At 44.8% G+C, this 23,420-nt stretch overlaps 1 protein-coding gene across 6 annotated transcripts in view; it reads right to left on the reverse strand.

The window, feature by feature from the left end:
- The window catches only part of LOC144770588 (voltage-gated potassium channel KCNC1-like), a 1,394,341-nt gene that overhangs the window by 165,515 nt on the left and 1,205,406 nt on the right, over positions 1 to 23,420 (reverse strand). For 2 of the 6 annotated variants that reach the window (XM_078655241.1, XM_078655242.1), the window contains exon 3: positions 12,063 to 12,257. The exons of 1 other annotated variant lie outside the window; for it this stretch is intronic. In XM_078655241.1, coding sequence (XP_078511367.1) covers positions 12,063 to 12,257 — 195 coding nt within the window. Of the gene's footprint in view, positions 1 to 12,062; positions 12,258 to 23,420 lie in introns of those variants that run through there. 3 more of the 6 variants (XM_078655244.1, XM_078655243.1, XR_013598944.1) reach the window with 3 other exon arrangements.

The raw sequence follows: 23,420 nt of genomic DNA on the forward strand, positions 1-23,420 counted from the left end.
TGTCTCATAGCAAACCTTGGTACAACAAGCTTTGTAGGGTAGCCAAGGGGAAACTCCTGTTGGCGATTAAAACTAAAACACCAGCAGATGTTAGAATTGCTAGGGAAAATTACAAGAGAGTACAGGCGGCATCAAAGAAGTTGTGGGGGAGGGCAGCTGGGCTGATATGTTAGAAGCTGCAAAAACAAAGGACACAATAGGGTTTTGGCGGCTAGTCGCGAATGGGAACCATGTAGGGAGGGTTGTTAAGGACGTCTACCTCGATGAGATGACGTGGGTTAACCACTTTTCCACTCTATATAAAAAATATGATGGGAATCCCAGTGAGACTAACGGTGAAGTACCACGGCATATAGCCCCTATTGATCCTCTGGACTTTACAATTGAAGAAACAGAGATAGCATTAAACTCTGTGAAGAGTGGCAAGGCGCCAGGGTTAGATAAAATACCTGGGGATCTTTATAAACACGATACAAAGATATGGGCACCCTATATAAATTATTTATGCAACACGCTGTCGCATAGCAAAGATTTCCCTAATAGTTGGCGGGGAGCCGAGATTGTCTTAATTTTTAAAAAAGGCGATCGGTCGAACTCTTCGAACTATCGACCAATCAGCCTAATGGACATTCTCCAGAAAATTTACTCAAGGCATATCTTAAATCGTGTAAATGAGTGGTTAGAAGACAAGATGGTCCTTACAAAGTTCCAGGCCGGGTTTAGGGGTAAAGTGAGCACCATCGATCAAGTCTTCAGGCTCTGCTGCCTCTACTGGAAATATGTCCATATTAAAAAGGGCCATTTGTATGTCGCCTTTGTAGACCTTAAAGCGGCATTCGATTTAGTGCCGCGAGAACTGCTTTGGAGGTCCCTTCATAATGCTGGGCTACCTGATTGTCTGCTAACTCAGATAGTCGAGTTGCATGCTAGGAACTTTGCCAAAGTAAGGTGGGGCCCGAATGGTGAACTCACTAAGAATATACCAATTGAGCGTGGCGTCCGCCAAGGCTGCGTTTTGGCCCCGACATTATTTCCGCTTTTTGTGAATGACATTCCCGAACATTTAGATGGCTGCTTGAATGAGTCGCCGAAACTGAATGGAGAGAGGGTGCCTGCGTTACTTTTCGCGGATGATACCATTCTAATTTCGCAAACTAAGAAAGGTCTCCAGGCACTACTCCATTCATTCAGTGATTACTGCAGCAAGAAAGGGTTAGAAATTAATGCAAAAAAAACAAAATGCATGACTCTGAATCCTATTAAAACTGATAATGGATCTTTATTTCTAAATAGCCAAAGGTTGGAATTAGTTGAATCCTTTTCTTATCTGGGGGTATCGCTAGACTCTAAATTCACGTGGAACCCACAGATTGAAAAAAGCAAGGTAATATTTGCACAGAATACAAAACCCATTCTTACCAAGCATAATTTAAGTACTAGTAAATCGGTTTCACCAGCTGTAGAGCTTTTTAAACACAAAGTACAACCGGCAGCGCTTTATGGCGCTGAAATTTGGGGTCCGATGTCAAAGAATGCTTTTGACATTTTGGACAACAAATTTATGCGTAGCATAGTAAGGGTCCCGAAAGGCACGCCCTTGGTTCCCCTTCAACTAGATTTGGACCTCAAGAGGACCGATCATTATACTATTGTACGACCGCTAATGTTCTGGGTCAGATTATGGCAGACTCCAGAACTGCATGATTATAGGAATGGGTTAAAAGAGTTACTGTGCTTAGATGTATCCAACTCCAATGCCTGGCTAAAACATATCAGAATGTGGTTCTCTAAAATAGGTCTTCCTCAATTTTGGAAAAGCCCTGAAAGGTTGCCTACGAATTCAAAAAATGTGGTAAAAAAGGCGTTTTGGGGCTTTATAAACAACCAAGTATTTAATAGCAATAATGGTGGATCATTGGTTAGTACCTTTATAACCTTCAAGGATGTACCCCTATTTGAGAGCTTTCTTGATGAAATTGAGCCCCCACTAGCTAAAACCCTTTTCATGAAATTTAGATATGGCAACCTCAAGACTAATTCAACTCTTGCACGTTGGTCACGGAAAAATGCTAATGACACTCCAACTGCAGGAGATTTATGCACTATGTGCGAGGGCAACCATAAGGAGGACGACATGCATATCCTTTTCTTCTGCCCAGCAAATACGCTGGCCAGAAGAAAGTGGATTAAACCTTTGTGTAATCTTTTAGGAATTAGGTCATGTATGACGGCACTTAGAATAATTAAATCTGATACATCACAAACTACTGTATTCAGTGCCAGCAGATACCTTTATTCCATCTACTTTGTTCGTAGGAAAAAAGGCTTAAAGTTGTAAAAGTCATGGAGTGCTTTCATGTATTTTAAGAGTTGACTGTGCTGATTGAATTAGACAGCCATGATTGTAATAATTTTATGATTTTTAACTCATTAATTTTATACATGACAATTATCATTGTTATTATTGTGTGTAAAATGGATTTTAGATTGTTTTAAAATGAAACGATTACTGTTGAAATCTTTTATGGCAAATAATTGCCGAAATAAAGAAATAAACGAAACGAAAAACAATGTATTTCGGGGTGGTGCACTTCGTCAGGGATCACTCTAAAGTTAAATAAAATGCCGTGAAGTATCGGAGAAACCATCATGTCATTCATAAAATGTAAAAATCTAAAGTCTGATTCAAAATCTGATGAATGTATCAGCGGGACGATTGGTGAAAAGAAAGGTGAACAGCTATGTAGTCAAAGGAACGTGAACATGAACTGACAGGTAGTGTAAGTAATGTTAAATGGACGATATTCAGAATCTGATTCAAATATTAAGGAAGAATCACACTTCAGCCAACGCAACATCCGGAGGCTGTGCACCAGCATACATTAACGATTTCATTTAGCCATTAACCATGTCAACCAAATATCGAAAATGTTTCGAGTAAACTGCAGTTTAAACTCTCCATTCTCCCAAACCGATATACAGACCCTGTGCAGGTCTTACCCACAAGATGAAGTATTGAGGTATATATACAATTTGAGAACTCGGCATGGCATGGCAAAACATAAACGGTGTGTACTGTAATAGTACAACACACAGTATCACACTGTATGTGCAACAATCTGTATATTCACACATCCACACTCTCACACTGTGTAACTGTTTCTCCCTGCACACACAGTTTAGTGCATATTTTTAAGTGTGATTCGAATAGGAAACTGCACTTAAATCAGACATATTGTGGGTTGGCAAGAGGAAAATGTCATTTATATATAAAGTTAGCTGTCTACTGGCTTGGTTAGTGGGCCACAGACATAAAAGAAATGCTGTACTATGGGTTCTGATGTTGTACTTAATATACTTGAATTATTAAAAGTTGCTAATTTTTGTCATCACACTGACATTTGAACTGTTGCTATAACGGCTGAAATGTATTGTAAATGTAACTGTAAATGTATTGCAGACTTCTTGAGAAACTAGAGGCTAGGATCTGTCAAATTTAAGGAAACTTGTTCAATATTTCCGTACCATGACAATTCCTTTACTTCAGCCATAAATTCTATAACTCGAGAAACTTACATTAGAGGATGGGCCTTTTGAACATAATTGAAATACTTCTTAACAAGATTATACCTTAAATTCCCTAAACGCTGCATAGAGAAATCGGATCCCTTCATTGACGTAGCAAGGGGGGGTCGGAAGGGGTGGGTCGATCCGCCCCTGGCGGTACGAATTTTTGAGGCAACCCTACCCCGCACTCTTACCTGCGGCCGTCGCGGGCGGCAAACGCAGGAATCGCCAGCACCCCTCCCCACCCATACATGCGCCCAAAGTTCTAGCTACGCCACTGGATCTCTTTAACCCCTACTACTATCTGGTGACGCACACTCTGCTAACCTTAATCATCACCGCTGCTCAAGCTACTAACCATCTGTAAACCCACCTCCAATGCTACCTCACAACACACTTTACTAACAATTATAATGAACTCTAGGCCTCAATGCTAATCCTAACCTTGAGCACTAACTGGTAATTATGTCTGTGACAATGAGAGACCTACACCTTGATAAACCACCTTTTTTGTTTTTTTTCTTTCCTTTAGCACTTTCCGTCCAAGCTGACCTCTCCATGTCATTTGCCTAAATGGGCCTATGCTCATCGGCTGGCCAAGATGGGCATGAATGAAAAGCTTGGTTGTGGGTGCCGAAAATTACTCAATGTTTCAGGGTTGTCAGTTGGTCTTGGTGTCCCATCGCTGTCTCTCTCTCTCTGTTGCCAAGCACTGTAGATAAAGTGTTGATTTAATTATATTTGATTCACAAACCTCGAAGGAATAGAAGGATACATTGGTGTCTGTGGCACAGGGACTTCATCTCATAACACGCTGGCCACAGCAGATGCCAGCTGTGGTTGCTTAATCCTCTCGGCCGTTCTAAGATCGAGCAGAGTATATTAGATTTCTTTCAGATGCTCTTACATAATGGATGTGTATTTGTGTTTCACCGGGAAGGCATAGAATGAGATTGCCAAAACTGTGTAACATTAGGTTTTTATACAGAACAGTTTCGTCCCTGGTTCTCTGTGAAAAACACATGGAAATGAGGTAGAAAAGCATCCTAATCTAAATCTGAAGGACTGTCATTAGGCCCTCCGTCCATTGCTACCATTTGTATACGTGGGTCTCACATCTATTTTAAGTACAAGATCTGGAAGTTACAGAGTGGATTCGGCCAGAGGACAATAGAGTGACTCTACACCACCTGAGCAAGACTGAAATGAAAATATTCCAAATAAAGGTAGGCAGAATTTCTCTGCTACCCCTAATCCCATAGGATTTGACAAACGAGACTACTTTGTGGGAGAGTCTAGAGTATAACCGGGTCCATAAGAGCATAAACCATAACTGAAGACAGACTCTTGGCCTACTGTGAATCCCAGCTCCTGAGAACAAAAGGCGAAGGATACATTGCTTTCTGGCACAGATTTTCTCTACCAGATTGTTCTATACATACTTTGTTGATGTACTTACAGCATACTTCCAATTACGATTTAGAGGACGATCAGGTATGTTTGAACTATGCAGGTGATATTTTTAGTAAATTTTGAGCTTCGCTATATATGTTTTTTTATTCTATTTGTTTATGTATTGATTTGTGGCTCTGTGATGAATGATACCTGGTGATGGTAACATGTTTTCCACTGACAGGAGGCATACTCAAGCAACAGAAGGTCTCAAATGAAACTATCATTAAAAATTTTGTTGAACTCACTTACCAGTCTTGATTGAAAGCCTGATATCATTATGTGTAGTAGCTCTCTAGAATTCATTTTAGACCTAAGAAAACATTGTCACTCATGTTAACCTCATGGTACGAAAGTCCAATACCAAATGAGACCACTGAACGAATTAAAACCCTTCATTCTCGAAAAGGCCCTCAAATTTGTTGTCCAATCGTTAGCTCTATCAAGACAGTATCATATCAACTCCACTTTTACATGAATGTATCCCTGTCTGGTGTAGCTCGATTGATTTCAGGGCCCAGGAGCTTCATTCACATCTCCTCATTTCTCCTTACTTTTTAATGACTCACCACTGATTTGAGATGCATTTTCAAAATGGCCGACCAAAAAAATAAAGTCATCCACTTTGGCTATTTCTTTCACTACCTCTCACAAAAGCAAGCATTCTCTATGGTAATCTCTCTCGGAAGTTCAGAGACTCTTGTGGAGCCATCTATATAGAACAAATATAGGACCTAGGAACAAACCGAAACTTCTGGAGCCATATGTATATAAGAAATATAGAACCTAGGAAGAAACCTTCTGTAGTCCTGGAGCACCTCCTTTTTAGTATCACTTTGGACCTCTGATATCCTCATTACTTCTGCTATCCTTTAATTCTTTTGACGGACCCACAGCCTATCATAATATCTCACTTTAAATCCCTTCCTAAATTGTCACTCTAATCATTCTACTTACATAACTAAAAAAAACTGTAAAATATGCTTTATACTTCATAATGAATTCCAGTTGCACCCTTACTCAATGTAAGAGTCTATACTATCTACTATAAATGTTAATTTATTACAGATTGTTTCAATTGTTCTGATCTGTAACTTACGGCTTTGTGAATCAACAATCTATTGTTTATTCTATATAGTTAATTTTGGGTTTATGGGAAGATTTGGATCTATTGGTCTGACATGTAATTCACTGATTTGTAAAAAGCTCTGCTACGCTACTCTAGACAGGGAACAGCTATCTGCAAATCAGTCTCTGTCCCACTCCAACAAAAACATTCCAGCCCGCAATGCCCTTCAGCTGGAAATAAAGGCAACACCAGGCTGGTTTTGTCCTACTTAGCCCTTGTCAGTGAAGTACAGCTTGAGTCCTGTGGTACAGCGAGCACTGGACCAAGGTCTGGGTATATCCATCAAACGTAGTGTGTTTGCAGTAACAAACAACAAGGTGATGGAAGGAATGCTTGAGTTTATTTCAGCCACTGGTGAACAGGTACACATTGGAGTCCATTATTTTTTACACACTATTGCACTATAGGCAACAATAGGATTTATGTATATCAGTCTTGGTCCATTAGAAACAGTCCAGCAGGAACTGCCAGGCCAAAAAAAGCCGAACTTAGGCTTTAACGGTGAGTTATACTTGAGCTTGAGTGGGATAGTGTGCAAATAAATGATGGACTGGAACATAACCTGCGTAATGACCAGCAGCTGGGATTAATTCAAGAATTCCACTCTTAACCTTTTTGTTCTTCCCAGTGCTCTTTATAAAATAACAACAACAAAAAGACTCATCAATTACCCAAAACCTAACTCCTAACCCATACCACTCACCTGATCTAAACCGTCATTGCTAAAAAAAACCTTTCCTTCTAAATGTAACACTCATTACTGAACCCAGCACTCACAGGTAAAGGTAAACACTGACTTTTTTGGAAACTGCTGCCACTAACCCTAAACGTCATGCAACTTTTCCCACTACCAACCTTGACCACTAACCTTAACACCTAGGCCTAATTTTAAACACTAACAGCAATTCTCAATATCAATTTATACTTCTAAGCTGCATTTGTTACCCCTAATAATAACACACTAAATCCTCACTGCAAAGTCATCATCTTGACTGCTGACATCAAACATGCTTACAACCACTAACTGTGATTCTTAACTCTATCATAACAGGGACTTTAATACTAGTTCCTAAACCATAAATGTTATTCACCTCATAAATCCTAACCACCAACTCTAACTTAGCCCTAAAAAATAAGCCTAATCTTATTCCCACAATCAATCAATCAAGGCTTTGTATAGCGCAGCTACTCACCCGTGAGGGTCACAAGGCGCTTATGGGAGGGCAGCTGATCTTCCTGGGTTCAGTTGAAGAGCCAGGTCTTGATATACTTCCTGCATTGAGTCAGCAACGGGGATTGCCTGGCAGGTTGTTCCAGGTCTTGGCGGCGAGGTAGGAGAAGGATCTTCCTCCGGTTCTAGTCTTGTGGATCAGAGGGATGGAGGCAAGGTCCAGCTGTGTGGAGTGGAGGTGTCTAGTGGGAACGTGAAATGCGAGGCAGTGGTTCAGATATGCTGGTCCAGCGTTGTGAGGGCTTTGTAGGCAAGAGTGAAGAGCTTGAAGGTGATTCTTTTGTTGACTGGGAGTCAGTGAAGTTCATGAAGGTGTTAGGTGATGTGGCTGTGGTGGGGAGTGTTGAGGACCAGTCTGGTAGCGGCGTTTTCATCATTTTATAGTTTCCGGAGGAATTTCTGGATGGTGCCAGCATAGAGTGCGTTGCCGTAGTCGAGCCTACTGGTAATGAGTGCGCAGGGATCCATATGAAAGTCTTTCGAAGCAAGCGGAGTGTGTGGAAGCATGAGGAGGATACGGCATTGATCTGGCAGTTCATTGCGAGCAAGGAGTCCAGTATGATGCAGAGGGTTCATGCCAGGTCCGTGGGGGTAGGTGGGGCTCCCAGTGCGGCAGACCACCAGGAGTAATCCCAGGCAGAGGGGGGTGTTCCAGGATGAGTACTTCAGTCTTGTCCGAGTTGAGTTTGAGGCAGCTGTCCTTCCTCCGGGAGGCAACAACCTGGGGAAGTTGATTATGGTGGCCAAGGGTTTGTTGGTGAGGGATAGGATCAGCTGGGTGTCGTTGGCATAGGAGATGATGTTAAGTCGGTGGTTTCTTACGACGGCGGCGAGAGGGGAGCCATGTAGATGTTGAAGAGGTAGCCTTGGCTGCTAACTCTTGATATCAACTTTACGAGGTAAACACTAGCCTTCTCTGCTAACCCTAATCTATACATACACCTTAATTCTCTGTCTAACTGGACCACTTAACCCTTTCCCACTGATCCTAAGGACCACTGCGAATCTTCATGGCTAACTTTCATTGAATCCCTATAACCCTAAATAGAACTCAATTTCTATATTTAATTCCACTGCTTGACTGCAACATTAAACATAGCCCCAACCCTAACCTCCACAGCAATGCTTCATCTTGCATGTCATCCATGAATTTAACTTGACTACAATACAAAGGCCTAATCAATAAACCATTACCTTCAATGCTAGTTCTATCCCTTCCCACAAACATTAAACACAATCCTCACTTTCAATACCACACCTAATCCTCAATGTCATTGCTAACCATTAGAACTAACTCTTACCTCCCTTACATCAAAACTTAACAGTCACTGCTACACCTAGACTTCAGTGCTAACTCTAACTATAGCCACCCACCCTAAATATGACTGTTAATCTTAACATTCATGCTAACCTTCATGACTAATCCGCCCTTCATCTCAAACCTAATCTTCAACCCTATTCAAACAACGGTCCTAACCATAACTCTAATCCTAAATATGCCAGCTACCTCCATCCCTAAATGCTAACCATAACCTTGAAGACTAGCCTCATCTTTACTGCTTAGCCTAATCCTCACTACTAATTCTAACATTCACTGCTAACCCGACATTGATCTCAACCCCATAAACCTCATCCCTATCCTTAAGTCTTGCCTCCAGCCTAACCATAAGACCTAGCACTAATGTTAGCCCTAACCATTGCAGCTACAGCTAATACTCAATGCTAAACCTAGCTTTAACCATGAACACTAAGCCTTAAAACTAAGCATATCCCTCCTCCCTAACAAACACCCTCAACCCTAACCCTGAGAGTGATTCCCGCCATAATAGCTAACATTACATTTTGTTGCTACAATGAACCTGTGAAGCTAACACTAACTTCATTGCTAACTAACCCTTAAAGCTAAACTTCACACTCACCGTTAAAAATAACTCACAATAATATTAATTAGAAATGTTAACTTTTGCTGTTAATCCACACATAATTTCTAATCCTAACTGCAAACTCTACCATGTTCCTAGTCACCATTCTATACCCATATGCCACTCATAACATTCATGACTAATAAGTCTCTAAACTAAACTAATAACTTTAAGTAGCATGTCAAACCCATACCTCTGTCCCTACCTCCTACCCTTAACTGCTAAATTCAAATACTAAACCTGGCCTTAATCTTCACTACTACTCATCACGTTCATGCCTCACTGCGTACTGCTAATGCAAAATCACATAACTATATGAAACTACATTGGGCATCCCTCACCACGAACCCGCATCACCTTTCTTACTTGTTTGCTGTCTTAGCTCACTGTCAGCTAACCAAAAGGCAATTTTCTATAATTCAAGATCATTTTTTCCATTACACCATCCAGGTGGGTTTCTAAAATGTATTTATTTGACGGTGAAGGACGGCCCTCTTCTTCCTTCCCAGCCATGTTTAAAAGTCACAGCCTGCATAGAAATCTCAGAGGGAATAGTCTCTGATGTTTTGAGACCTGAGGTAAAGACTTTTAAGGCTCAAGACCAAAGCCAAATACTATCATTTTTGCAGATCTGGGTTACTGTACCTGATTCCTAGAGTTCTAAGGTACAGACTTTGACTCTTGCCCTGAGGTAGATAGTCAACACTGAAACTTTTTTCCGTCTTTCTTTTTCTTCTTCTGAAGACCTTGTGTGTTTTTTTCTCTCTTGTTCTAAATTAATATCTGTTGAGAAAAAATAAGGGCGGGTCCCCAAAAGCAACACCCAAGTTACAGATCATGATGCCTACTACTTTATATAAATTCAAATTAATCATTAACAAATGGTATTTAGTCGGTGGCACTGCTGACATATGTGTCAGCTACTAAAGTACTTTAGAGAAAATTCCATTTCATTCCAGTTTCATCGTGTAATTATCGTCATTTGGATTAAGTTGGTATTCAAATGTAACAGTTAGAGAGTTATATATATTTTTTTTAACTAATGCGCGTACATTGTCCAGTGTCAAAACCAGCCAATTAGAATTTCCGTCAGGGGCACGAGATACAGATTGTGATTCTTGGAATCTTGCTGTAAGTTCGTTACTGGTGTCCTGGGCTAAAGAGACCAATTCCAGATGTCTCGGGGAACAGACTCTTAAGCGCCGGGCACATCACAGCATACTAGTATTAATATTCTACTGCTGCTTAACCTGCATTTTTGGGAATTTGTTACTTATCACTGTACCCGAATATGCTTGTCGGTAATATTTTTGGACAGTAATTGGCCCAAAAACCTGCCATGCGGTGTGATTTTCACCTCATGTGTTCCACCAGATAAGATTCGCGTAGTACACATTAGAGCGACTGGCCAGGTAGACGTCCTATATGTGCTGCATTCTCCTGTTCTTATTCAAGAACCTCAGTTTATGTATTATGCATTTTTATATATATATGGTGGGCATTAACCAAAGATGTTAGAGCACTTTACAATAAAAAAGGTTTCACTACAAGAGATACAAAGTTACAAACAGCTACTAGATACAATGATTATACCAATAACAGCAAGAGCGTGCTGGCTGCCTGAGGCCCACTGTGGCTGTCTGCTGTATGTTATGGTTACTGACACTTGACTGGCCACTGCCCTTCACCTTCTGACCTCCTCAGGCAGTGCTGTAGCCAGCACTACCAAGATGGCTGCCAGGACCCCCTCCTACCGCCACAAACACACACACAACACACTCAGAACAGTCCAAACCACTGACCACCAAACCAGTACACATAGTTCCAATACAACCATGAATCATGCCTCTGTGACAGAGAACACTGGCCACGCCTCTTCTGTTTGTTTACAGTGAAGAGATGAAGGATCAACAGACCGGAGGTGTCTACTGTATTTGTGGGAGTCGCTGAACATGGTGTGGGGAAAAACATGAAACTATTTTTTATTGTCTCTCCATGTCATTTAAACTGTCTTCGCTCTCTACAATTACTTGGTGAATGTTCTCGTCATTTTTTAAATGTGTCTCAAAGGACTACTTTTCTCCAACTCTCTCCATCCACTATATCTGTTGCCTTCCCTTTTTATCAGAGTGCATGTTCACTCCCTGTCACTGATGAGTCAGCTAGTTATCGTCCTTCCATTGTTTCCTTGCATCTTACTTCTCAGATCCCACTGCCACACTTTAGGCTAGAAAATGTTCTAGATCGACCATTCTACTTTTTCCTGTCACTATCTCGGCCCACCTGATCAGAGTTGCTCTGCAGTGACACCATTACCAGCGTATCCATTCCCTCAGGATGCAAGGTCATAAGTATACACCTAATCTGCCATGTTTAATTACAGTGACAATGTTTGGCGTTATGTCATATTTTGAAACATCTATCATTAGTAGAGGGTCTCCGCATATTGTTAAATCCCAGAGCAAGTCTGAATTACAGCTTGATGCGGAGTCAATCCTCTCCTAACCGGACCTGCTGAAATCCGATATCAGGTTTAATGCTTAAATTGGTGGAGATTAGATGTACAATGGTGGTATTTGGTGGAAGAGATAGATGGATGGAGATAAGAGAAGAAAGAAGCGTGCACAAGATCCACCATCCCCAGGGCTGGTAGGGAGTGTGCAGGCTGAGCAGGCTACTGAACAGTGGTATTTCACCTCTTTGGGCCGGGGAAGAGGCTGGCATGAGATTGGGGAAGGGAACGTGCATCAATGACAAATACCTTTGCGAATGTTGCCATCAGGAGAGTGTGCAAAGTCTCCAGTGGACAGCAGGAAGCAAGCTCGGTCTCGGTTGTACCTCTCTCTTGAACCAGGTGTGACGGGGGACTTCTCTTCTGGTGACAAGGCCTGGTCTATGGTGGGACAGTCCTCATTGGCCAGAGCAGCATTCGCAGCATCACCATTCTGCTTTGAATCTTAAGGAATAAAAAAAAAGTTCAATGGTTAGGTTTATTCAGTGTATGTGGATGTTAGCATTTGGCGTGTTCAAATTTGTAGCTATCTGCAATATAAGATCCTAAAAAAAGCAATATCTGCACATAATATACTACACATATATCTGCAATAAAAAGTTATAAGATATTCTAGATGTTTGATTGTCAGCAATAAAGCACACTTAAATATGCTTGATCTAGAGATACTCACAATATATGGTCCTAAGAAATGTTCGACCTATGATTATCAATAAAACATGGTTCTAAAATATACTAAATCAATGGTCATCAGCCAAATACTGTCTGTTAAGATATGTTAGATCAATTGTTATCTGTGATATAAGACTCGAGAATATATTAGAGCCATAGAATCAGTACTATATTGTTTTAAGCTACTGAAGATCTATAAAAATACCTCTTATATATTTTCGAGGCATACTAGCCTTAGAATTTTTTGAAATACCAACAAGCATGATACTGCTAATGACATCAGAGGTTAACACCTCATGAGAATATCTTCCCTAGCCAATAGCATTGCCTGTGGTAATATTCATGACCTCAGCAACTGGTACAAAGTAGAATATCACAAAAAGCCAGACGTTGAGAACATTCTGTGTCTTGTTCTTATTTTTTAAACTGTATTATTGTTTTTTTATTACTGATATGCAGATACTCCAACAGTACTGAATGGTAATCATAACAACATATGGTCTAAATTATAATTTGGTCTTACGTTGCAATCAACAAGTACTTGTACACAACTCATCTTCAATAAGGGGGTATAATACTGGTGAGTACATTTAAGGACGAAAATAGCAAATAATGGAAAAACAAAAACACATCCAACAATAAAAGCTAATACTGGCGACTGAATGGGGGTTGGCGAGGGAAGGTTATCCTGGTAACTTAAGTTCAGGCTGTCGGTTCTAGGCTACAACCCAGGATTCTGGAGTGCTGAACTAATAGGGGGGTGAATAAAAAAAAGTGTAACTGTCTCAGGGATCCTTGAAATGGTGGAGGTGAGGCAAGCCTCCAGAAGTCGTAGAGGCACTGTTGTAGGCTTGCACTACCCCGCTGTCTTGAAAAGGCCAGTAAAACACAGTTGTTCTTACATATCACATCTCTTTTCCCATTCTCATCTCTCTTCTCGTTGCATGTCCACCTTCAATACAAGCCTTTAGTGCTGCTAAATGTTATGATTTCATAGAAACAAATTATTTCAAGATGTCATTTCTCACTCTTCCATATGATATTTGATTCATTTTTGTAACATAGAACTCTGCTTCTGCTATTGCATCTTACCATTATGGTTGGAATGTGTTCTTCAAAGAAAATGGACAAGGATAGGCTGTAAGTGATAGAGCTGCAGCGCTAGTCGCAGACTCCTTATCGTAGAATATTGCACAGGCAACATACTGGATCTGGAATTTTTTGTGAGCAGTACCCCTGTACGCTGGTAGGTTACGTCGCTCTGCCCCACATGGTGTCGTCCGCGTCGGAAGTGACATGTGCGTTGCCTATAAAGACGCCACCCTAGCGCAGGTATCAGTTCAATTTTTCGATGCCAGTCAGGGCAGATCCAGAGAAGAGCTACCCCTAGACTTTTTTGACAGACTTTTTTCAATGTTATGTCGGGAATTTTTTAGAGACTTTGTCTCTTGTTGCATCGAGGATGTCTGCTACGGTAGCTTGTGGTAAGCCCAGTGGTGCCTGTCACCAACAGATGTCAGTGACGGACCCACGTTTAGTGTGCCACTGGTGCTTGAAGTGCGACCACAATGCCAAAAGCAGTGTCAATTGCCATGCCATACACCCCAAGGCCTTGAAAGAGCGGTCTCTCAAGCTCCTTGACATGCGACGCTCAAGATCTTGGTAGAGAGGAAGGTCCCAAGATTGGTCACGGAGTCACTCCAAGCGCTTATCTTCGCAGTTGAGGTTGTCAGGATAATAATCAAATAAGTCCCACTGACACAAGAAGTGCAAGAAGTCAGAGATCTTTGACTTCACCACGTCCGTTGAAGTCATCTGACGAGGGAGCATTAACACTTGAGGACTAGCTCTGTGGAGGTGGAGCCTGAGCCTGGGCCATTTCCGCACTTCCTAGAGTTTCCGGGGGCCGGAGCCACCCCTGCCCAGCTATGCGAATTTGATTAGGCCATGCTCCTCATATTTGGACCGTCCCTGCTGAAGCGCTTTCAGGCCCCATTTGCTTAGGAAGGGCCCCTACTGGTCTTCCCCCTGCGGATTCGCCCCTGGTGCCAGTTGGGCCTCTTGGATCCGTTGATGGACCTAGAGCTGCAGTGGCGTAATCCCAATTCTCATCCCTGACTACGACACTGAGTCAGGCGGGCGTAGTCTGACGCCGGTTTCGTCGACTAAACGGGGGCGCACTCCCCATGACGGAGCCAGTATCTTATTGTTATGATAGGACTGGATTGGGGGATGTGCAGACCCTAATGGATACCAGTTAGAAGAGACAGAGGGCAACTGGTGTGAGGAACTGGCAGATGCTAGTGAACTGGACACCTCCCCAGACACAGGCCCGGTCTCTCCCTCACTGTGGCTATGGAGGAGGGTGCCTCTTTCACAATGGTGGTAGTAAGGGCGACTGAGGTCCTGGCCCTTACCCTACCCTCAGTTGCGGTCAAGACAAGCGTTTCATCTGGGAGTTGCCCCCACAGAAACATTAATCTCACATAATGAATCCCTTATGGCTGTCTTACTCTGGGCCTGGTCCAAGCCCTGTACAGGGACTCAAAACAAAACTTTGCCCTCTACAAGATAGCTCTGCCATAGTCACGCCGGGGAAGTCTGTTGTTTATGTTTACGCACTTAACATTTTGTATTTATTGACACACATCCTGGTGGTCAGTGAAGTGAACAACGCATTTTTCGCTGATACGCATTGACGCTGTTAATCTGTACCTCTGCACTACCTTCCACAATAAATGACTGGAGCTGCTCTTGTAGTGCCATGCTGTTTTGGGGGATTTTGGGGAGAGGAGAGGCAGGGTGATTTGGGTGCGGTGGCTCCTGCACAAGTCACAGTGCCCCTCTGGTGAGCTGCAGCCGGTCGGCAAGCGCCATTGTTTTCAAGGACAAAAAAAAACCCTTGGGATACAAACCTTTGCAGTCAAACCATGTTGTAGGTTCCCTTGGAAAGGGAAACAGAAGCTCACTCTCTCATGCTAGACATAAAGGCCTGACACGGTCTACCCTCAACAATACTCTAGACTGTCTCCAATATCAGGAATGTGCTCCAGTTTGAGGAATCACAGGGAGCTGAACTGGAAAGACTGGGGAATGCATTATAAAGAACAACTCAGGTGTCGTCTGCATTACACTACTCAATACTATAAATTATGGTAGATGCTGGTAGGGACAGAGTTGATGAGACTCTCTTTACAAAATATATGTTTCGTAAATCCAGACTCAGTACAGAAGGTTCTGTGAGTTTCACTCCCCGAAAGGAATTACTGCAATTAATACCCACTTATACACCTCTCAAATACAATAGTTTGGAAGAGCAAGTTATTGTGTCTGTGCTCATTCAAGTTTGAAATAGTAGACATGCAGTTATGGAACTACCTTCCGGGACCATAATTTGTTATAGGTATTGAGGAATATGACATTGCATACGCCCACATGTAGGCACAATCAGCCCAACTCTGTTCCATACAACAGGCTACATTGCCCATTGCTCTCATTCTACTCAGGAAGACTAAGAAGCAATATTCATTGAAAATAAGGATTAGTTCTATGTTTAATTGCTTAAGCTAGAGTTTTGAAGGAAAAACATTGTTTTGTAGGAATGTTCTTATAGGACCAAGGCAAACGCTGATTTACACTCACCTACCATTCAGCTGCAAGTTCTGAAAAAGCAGTCTATATTTAACTCCAACATCACATTAATGCTATCCATCGCGTGATTGACTACAAATCTTGTTTCAGATCATGCTGCAGCATGGATAACGGTACTTTATAAATTTTAGGCAATACCTTCCTGACCACAGATAAAGATGACACTCCCGCCTGATATTGCAGCTGCCACCCTGTATGCACCCTGGATTCATGACTGGGATTAACCAGCAATGTCCTTCACTGGTTCCCCTCTTATCTTACAACTATCACCTCTTTTTTCACATGGGCACTTCCAGATCTTAAAGAACCCTATCACCTTCGGATTTCCCCAGGGTTCCATACTGTCCCTGGTTATCTTCTCTCTGTTAGATCATCTGCGAACTACAATTTCTTTGACAGGTTTGTGTCTCTCGCAACACCCTATTCCACCAGAGTGTAAGTTAGTGGGAGTGGTGAAGGACAACTGCAGGTTTGCTTTTCATCGAAAAGAACATGGTTTCCTTTTGGGATATTGTGACCCTAATAATTTATGGGTGTTTGTTCAAGCAGCCACTAACCTTTTCAAGTGCACAATTCTCCTCTCTAAAAAAGGTCTAGAACACCTGACCTAGACTTGGACCTAGACCTGGAGCATGAAGGTACTAGGTAGGGAAGGCGTGTAAGTTCAATGCTAGCGCTTGTGAGACAACCGCTCTTCAGTTATCCAGCAGGCTACTTAGTTAAACACTGACCAAAGCCTGTACATTCACATTTTTTATCACTAAGAGATTAATTCGCACACTGTCTCTCACGAGTGCACTTTATGGTTTATTCAATCACTCTAAAATGTATATTCCAAATACCCTGCCATGCTCTCTCTCACACATTATATCATTCAATTGCTTGGTGTCATGAACTCATTCACAGTATCACTTCCACTCTCTATGCCTTTCTTGTTCACTTTATCTCTAACTGTCACTCTCAATATCAAAATTCACATCATCACACATACACTTACACCACTACAAATTCACTTTATCGCCTGTCCTATCATGCATTCTATCAGTCGGATATAATTACACATACATACGCACGGGCATACACCCTCTGACTGATTTACAACCTTCAAACACCACTCCTCTATTAGCCTACAAGAGTAGTCAATGAGTTAAACACTCACCACTAACATTGGCTGTAACCTGCGTGTTCCGGCTATAAGAAATCGACCTCCCATCCTTCTGAGGTTGGTAAATTGGGAACCATTAAAATCAGGAATTCTGAAATAAGTTACCTAAAGTACTTTCTTCGCTTCACCCCGCTCTTTTACTTTCTCTCTTCCCCACTACTCTCTTTACCTGACTCCGTTTTCTAAACCTCTTCTCATTTTCTCTCGCCCTTTACCTTGCATCTCTTTGTTTTCCCTCAAGTCTCTATGTTTACCTCTTACTGCCTTTACCTTTCTAATTCACCTCCTTTTCTACATTGCCTCTTTCTCTAACTTGCCTCTTTGAATACCATACTCCTCTGCCTCTCCCGACATTTTCTTTCTCTCACTACCTCTCCATCACACTCTAAAAATGTTGCTATTTCTCTACTTCTTTTTCTCTGTCTACATCTTCCTCGTTCTACCTCTCTTTAACTTTCCTTCTGAGTACCTCGCCTTTTTCTATTTACTTTATGTCTCTCCCTAACTCACACATCTTTCTACAACGTCTCTATTTGTTTCTGTCCAGTGTCCATCTACAGTACCATGGTCCTTCCCATTTTTTTTTACTCAGCAGTGTCACAGATAACAGTCTGGACGGAGAAGTGGACATATGGGTCCCGGAGTAGCGTGCTACTCGCAGAAAAAGCGCTTCGACGCCTTGTCAGGGGTAGTAAGCGCTATATAAATGCAATTACAATTACAATACATATAGAAAGAGGAAGAGAGTGACAAGGTAGGGGAAGAGAAATTAGAAGGTTATTAGATTCTAACCAACGGAATGGTGAAAACCCTCAGAGCAGTGCTTTGAGTTTCGCTCCCGTAGGAAGAATGTAGTAGTGAAGGGAGTTATATTCGAGATTACAAATATTCGGCAACTGGAGTTACAGTTTTAAAGTCCATGTTCATATATCTTATTTTACTATTATGCTTTAGTCCACTAAATATCAAACAAGACACCCTTAGCCAGTGGCGTAGAGTGGGCGGGGCCATGGGGTGGTTGCTCTGGGCGCAAAATTCTTAGGGGCGCAAAATTTTTACAAGAAATCAAGGGGCATATTATCAAGCCTGGGCGATAAAATTATCGCCGCTTTATCGGCCGAAAACGGCCGATAAAGCGGCGATAATGGGCTTGATAATATGCTCTATGGAATTCCAATCGAAGCTCATGTTAGATGTGAAGAGATCTAACATGGGCTTCGATTGGAATTCCTTAGAGCATATTATCAAGCCCATTATCGCCGCTATATCGGCCGTTTTCGGCCGATAAAGCGCCGATAATTTTATCGCCCAGGCTTGATAATATGCCCCCAAATTCGGCCGCAGGTCTCTTGCTGCCGATTTTTTCCTTTTAAAATGTGGCGTCCCCCCGCGGGTTAAGGGGCGCAATACTTGCCGTGCCCCGGGCGCTGGCAATTCACGCTATGCCGCTGCCCGTAGTATGTTTTCCTACAATGGGAGTAGCAGGTAAAAAAGGAATGGTTTAATCAAGACATGTTCAAGTTTTCTTTTGGAATTATTTGACGGGCAGAGACTAGGCCGCTTGAGCATTCCGTTGGTTTTAAGTATGCCTGTTTCTGAAGGTTAAGGTTTAACATAATTCAATATAAATTGCATCACGAGGCCTTGTATGAGCCGAAAGATGGTAATACTTTCAAAGCTGTTCCAAACAGGAGGTCTCAAAATAGATATTGCCCGAGACACCACATATCCTTACGATGTCACTGTTGTAACGGTAGAAATGCCTGAAATCCAGCGTGAATCAAATGCAATAACTGTTCACGATCAACTGATCTTAGAAATAAATATAAAATCTACAAAAACATTCTGAGCAAGCCACAAAATCGTTTCACTGAATTACAACTACTTCGGAAAATGGAAGTAATAAGAAAAGTTCTAGTTGTGCACCAAAAAAATCACTTTTGCATCGCTCATAGCCATGTACAGCAACTTCATAATAATCAATCAATCAATCAAGCAATTTATATAGCGCGCTACTCACCCGGAAGGGTCTCAAGGCGCTGGGAGGGAGGGGTCCGTTACTGCTCGAAAAGCCAGGTCTTGAGTTGCTTCCTGAAGGAGAGATGGTCGTGGGTCAGCCGTAGGTGGATGGGGAGGGAGTTCCATGTCTTGGCGGCCAGGTAGGAGAAGGATCTTCCTCCGGCGGTGGCTCTGCGAATGCGTGGTACTGTGGCAAGGGCGAGGCTGGTCGATCGTAGCTGGCGGGTGGGCGTGTAGAAAGTGAGGCAGTTGTTGAGGTACTTGGGGCCCAGGTCGTGGAGAGCCTTGTGTGCGAGGAGTCTGAGCCAGTGCAGGTCTCTCAGGTGGATGGAGATGTGGTTGCGGCGGGGGATGTCCAGGATGAGTTGTGCGGAGGCGTTCTGTATGCGCTGGAGTCTTTTCTGTAGTTTGGCAGTGGTTCCCGCGTAGAGGATGTTCCCGTAGTCCAGTCGGCTGGTGACCAGTGCCTGGGTGACCGTCTTCCTGGTTTTGGTGGGGATCCATCGGAAGATCTTACGGAGCATGCGCAAGGCGTTAAAGCAGGATGATGAGACGGCGTTGACTTGTCTGGTCATCGTGAGGGAGGAGTCCAGGATGAAGCCCAGGTTTTGTGCGTGGTCCGTTGGTTTGGGGGTGGTGCCCAGGGCAGGGGGCCACCAGGAGTCGTACCAGGCGAAGGGGGATGATCCCATGATGAGGACTTCCGTCATGTCTGAGTTCAGTTTCAGGCGGCTGTTCTTCATCCACTCGGCGACGTCTTTCATTCCTTCGTGTAGGCTGGCTCTTGCGGTGGCGGGGTCGTTGGTGAGGGAGAGGATCATCTGGGTGTCGTCGGCGTAGGAGATGATGTTAAGGTTGTGTTGGCGTGCGATGGCTGCGAGGGGGCTCATGTAGACGTTGAGAGAGGGTGGGGCTGAGTGAGGATCCTTGTGGTACGCCGCAGATGACTTCGGTGGCCTTGGATCTGAACGGGGGGAGGTGGACTCTGTGGGTTCTTCTGGCGAGGAATGAGATGATCCACTCCAGTGCTTCTCTTGGATTCCGATGTTGCTGAGGCGCTGTATTAGGGTGCGGTGGCAGACAGTGTCGAATGCTGCAGAGAGGTCCAGGAGGATGAGGGCAGCTGTTTCCCCGTTGTCGATCAGGGATCTGATGTCGTCGGTGGCTGCGATGAGGGCGGTCTCGGTGCTGTGGTTTGCTCGGAAACCGGACTGTGAGGGGTCGAGGGATCCGTTCGTCTCGAGGAAGGCGGCAAGCTGTTTGTTGACGGTCTTCTCGATGACTTTGGTGGGAAAAGGGAGGAGCGAGATGGGGCGGAAGTTCTTGAGGTCGGTGGGGTCCGCTGTTGGTTTCTTCAGGAGGGCGCTGAGCTCGGCATGCTTCCAGCTCTCCAGGAAGGTGGCGGTGTTGAAGGAGATGTTGATGATGTCCCGGAGTTGGGGTGCAATGATGGAGTCGGCCTTGTTGAAGACGTGGTGGGGGCAGGGGTCGGTTGGGGATCCGGAGTGGATGGGGTTCATCGTACGCGTGATGTTTTCGGTGCTGACCGGGGTCCAGGCGCAGAGGGTGGTGGTGGGGGGCGTTGGTTCGGTGGTGGGGTGCGTGGTTGGTGCACCGAAGCTGTTGTGTATGTCGGCGATCTTGCGGTGGAAGAAGGAGGTAAGTGAGTCGCAGAGGTCTTGCGAGGGAGCGATGCCGTTGTTTCCGGCGCTGGGGTTGGAGAGCTCTTTGACAATGCTGAAGAGTTTCTTGCTGTTGTAAGTGTTGTTGTCCAGTCGTTCTTTGAATGTTGTCCTTTTGGTGGTGCGGATCAGCTGGTGGTGTGCGCGGGTGGCGTTCTTGAGGGCAGTCATGTTTTCTGTGGTCTGGTCGTGGCGCCAGGCTTTTTCAAGGGTGCGGCAGTTTTTCTTGGATGTTTCGAGTTCGTCAGTGAACCATGAGGCTTTCTTGCTGCCGGGTCTGCTGGGAGTGTTCTTCAGTGGTGCCAGGTCGTCGGCGCAGTTGGTGAGCCACTGAGTGAAGATGCGGGCTGCTTCGTTGGGGTCGGTTGTGCTGGCGGGAGGGTTCTGGCTCAGGGAGGTGGTGAGCTGGTCAGTGGTGATCTTGCTCCAGCTCCTGCAGGGAGCTTGTTGCGGGTGGTGATGGGTCGTGGTTCTCCTGAAGCTGAAGTGTACGCAGCTGTGATCAGTCCAATGAAGTCCGGTGGAGTGGCTGAAGGAGATGTGCTTGCTGGAGGAGAAGATGGGGTCGAGCGTGTGGCCGGCGTAGTGGGTGGGGGTGTTCACCAGTTGCTTGAGTCCGAGGTTGGCGAGGTTGTCTAGTAGGGAGGGGGTGTTGCTGTCCTTGTCGTTCTCCAGGTGGAAGTTGAGGTCTCCTAGGAGGATGTAGTCGGAGGAGGCGAGGGCGAGCGGGCTGATGAAGTCTGCGATGGCTTTGCTGAATTGTGTGCGATGTCCCGGGGGTCTGTAGATGAGGGTGCCTCTGAGGGTGGTCTTGGGGTCGGTGTGTATCTGGAAGTGGAGGTGCTCGGTGGCGGTGAAGGTGTCGTCGGAGTTGGTCGTGATGCGGATGGTGCTTCTGTGGACGATGGCGATGCCTCCTCCAGTCTGGTTGATGCGGTCCCTCCGGGTGATCTTGTATCCGTCCGGGATGGCTATGGCGATGTCGGGGGCTGAGGAGGCGTTCATCCAGGTTTCCGTGAGGAAGGCGACGTCTGGTGATGTTGTGTCGAGGAGGTTCCAGAGTTCGACGGCGTGTCTGTGGACGGAGCGGGTGTTGAGCAGGATGCACTTGAGGTGGTTGTTGCTGGTGCCTGGCCTTGCGGGTGTGGTGCCGGTCCGGAGGCAGGTGAACTTGCAGGCTTGGCAGGTGAAGGGTCCGTGGGTGTGTTTCGGGGTGGCTCTGTAGCAGGCGGGGTTCCGGTCGGGTTTGCGTGCGTTGAGGGTGGCGTCGTCGTAAGTCCGTCGTGTGGGCTGGCATCGTCGGGGGCCAGGGGTCCTGGCACTGGGCGCGGTCCAGGCGCGGACGGGCGCAGACGGGCTAGCCTTTGGCGCACACGCTGCGCGTGACCGCTGCGCGTTCGCGTGGACTCCGCCATATGGCGAAGTGGGAGGGAGGAGCAGCTGGGAGGCGGGAGCGGGGTGGCGAATGGGAGAGGGGAGAGGGTACAGAAGAAAAAGGGGGCAGGTCCGCGGGGGAGCAGCGGCAGGGAGCGGGGTGGAACAGCGGGAAAAAGGCAGCAGAAAGGCACGAATACAATAATCAGGGGCACAACAGTGAAAAGCAAAGAAAGTACTGGTACAAAAAAACAAGGGAAAACCAGGGAAAAAGGAAACTCAACCGCAGGGGCAGCGGCGAACAGGCAGTGGCAGCAGGGGGGACCGGGCGCACTCAGGAGGAGCCACGCAGCAGGTGGAGCGACCAGCTCTGATGAGGTCAGGTCAGGTCACCTCGGAGTCTCCGAACCCAAAAGCTGATGAACTTGACCCAGCCCCCAGTAACTGAAAAACATATGGCTGCATCTGAAGCTTTTGCATCCTTTTATTCTGCCCTTTACCGAGAACAGAATGTGATAGAGGGGCACCTTATCGGCGATTTTCCCTCAGATATTCCACCCTGCAGGCTTTCCGATTAAGTATGAAGCCTATTAGATTGTCCCATAACGCTGGATGACCTACAGGCAGTGTTAGTCAACACTCATCCCGGCAAGGACCCAGGCCTGAACGGTTTTCCCAGCGACTTTATGCGTCCACATATGGCGTCTTAGGGCCCCCATCTACTTGAGGCTCTACATGAAGCTCTTGAGCAGCGTATTCTGCCCAAGGATTGGCAGCATGCCAAGATCGCGGTGTTCCTTAAGCCTGGCCGACACAATATATAAGGAAGTTCACAATGCCATTGCTGGGGCGCACAGACTGGGCCACCCGGCGGCCATCCTACTGGCTGATATTGACAATGCATTTGATTCCCTGAGCTGGACGTATCTCTTCAAGCTTCTAGGGGACATTAACTTGGGTCCTCGGTTCATGGCATATGCTAGACTGCTGTATACAGATCTCTCCTCATCGGTTCGCATGGCGGGCTATCGCTCCAACCCTTTT

Source organism: Lissotriton helveticus, chromosome 7 (assembly GCF_964261635.1).
Source record: "Lissotriton helveticus chromosome 7, aLisHel1.1, whole genome shotgun sequence".
Taxonomy (NCBI): Eukaryota; Metazoa; Chordata; class Amphibia; order Caudata; family Salamandridae; genus Lissotriton; species Lissotriton helveticus.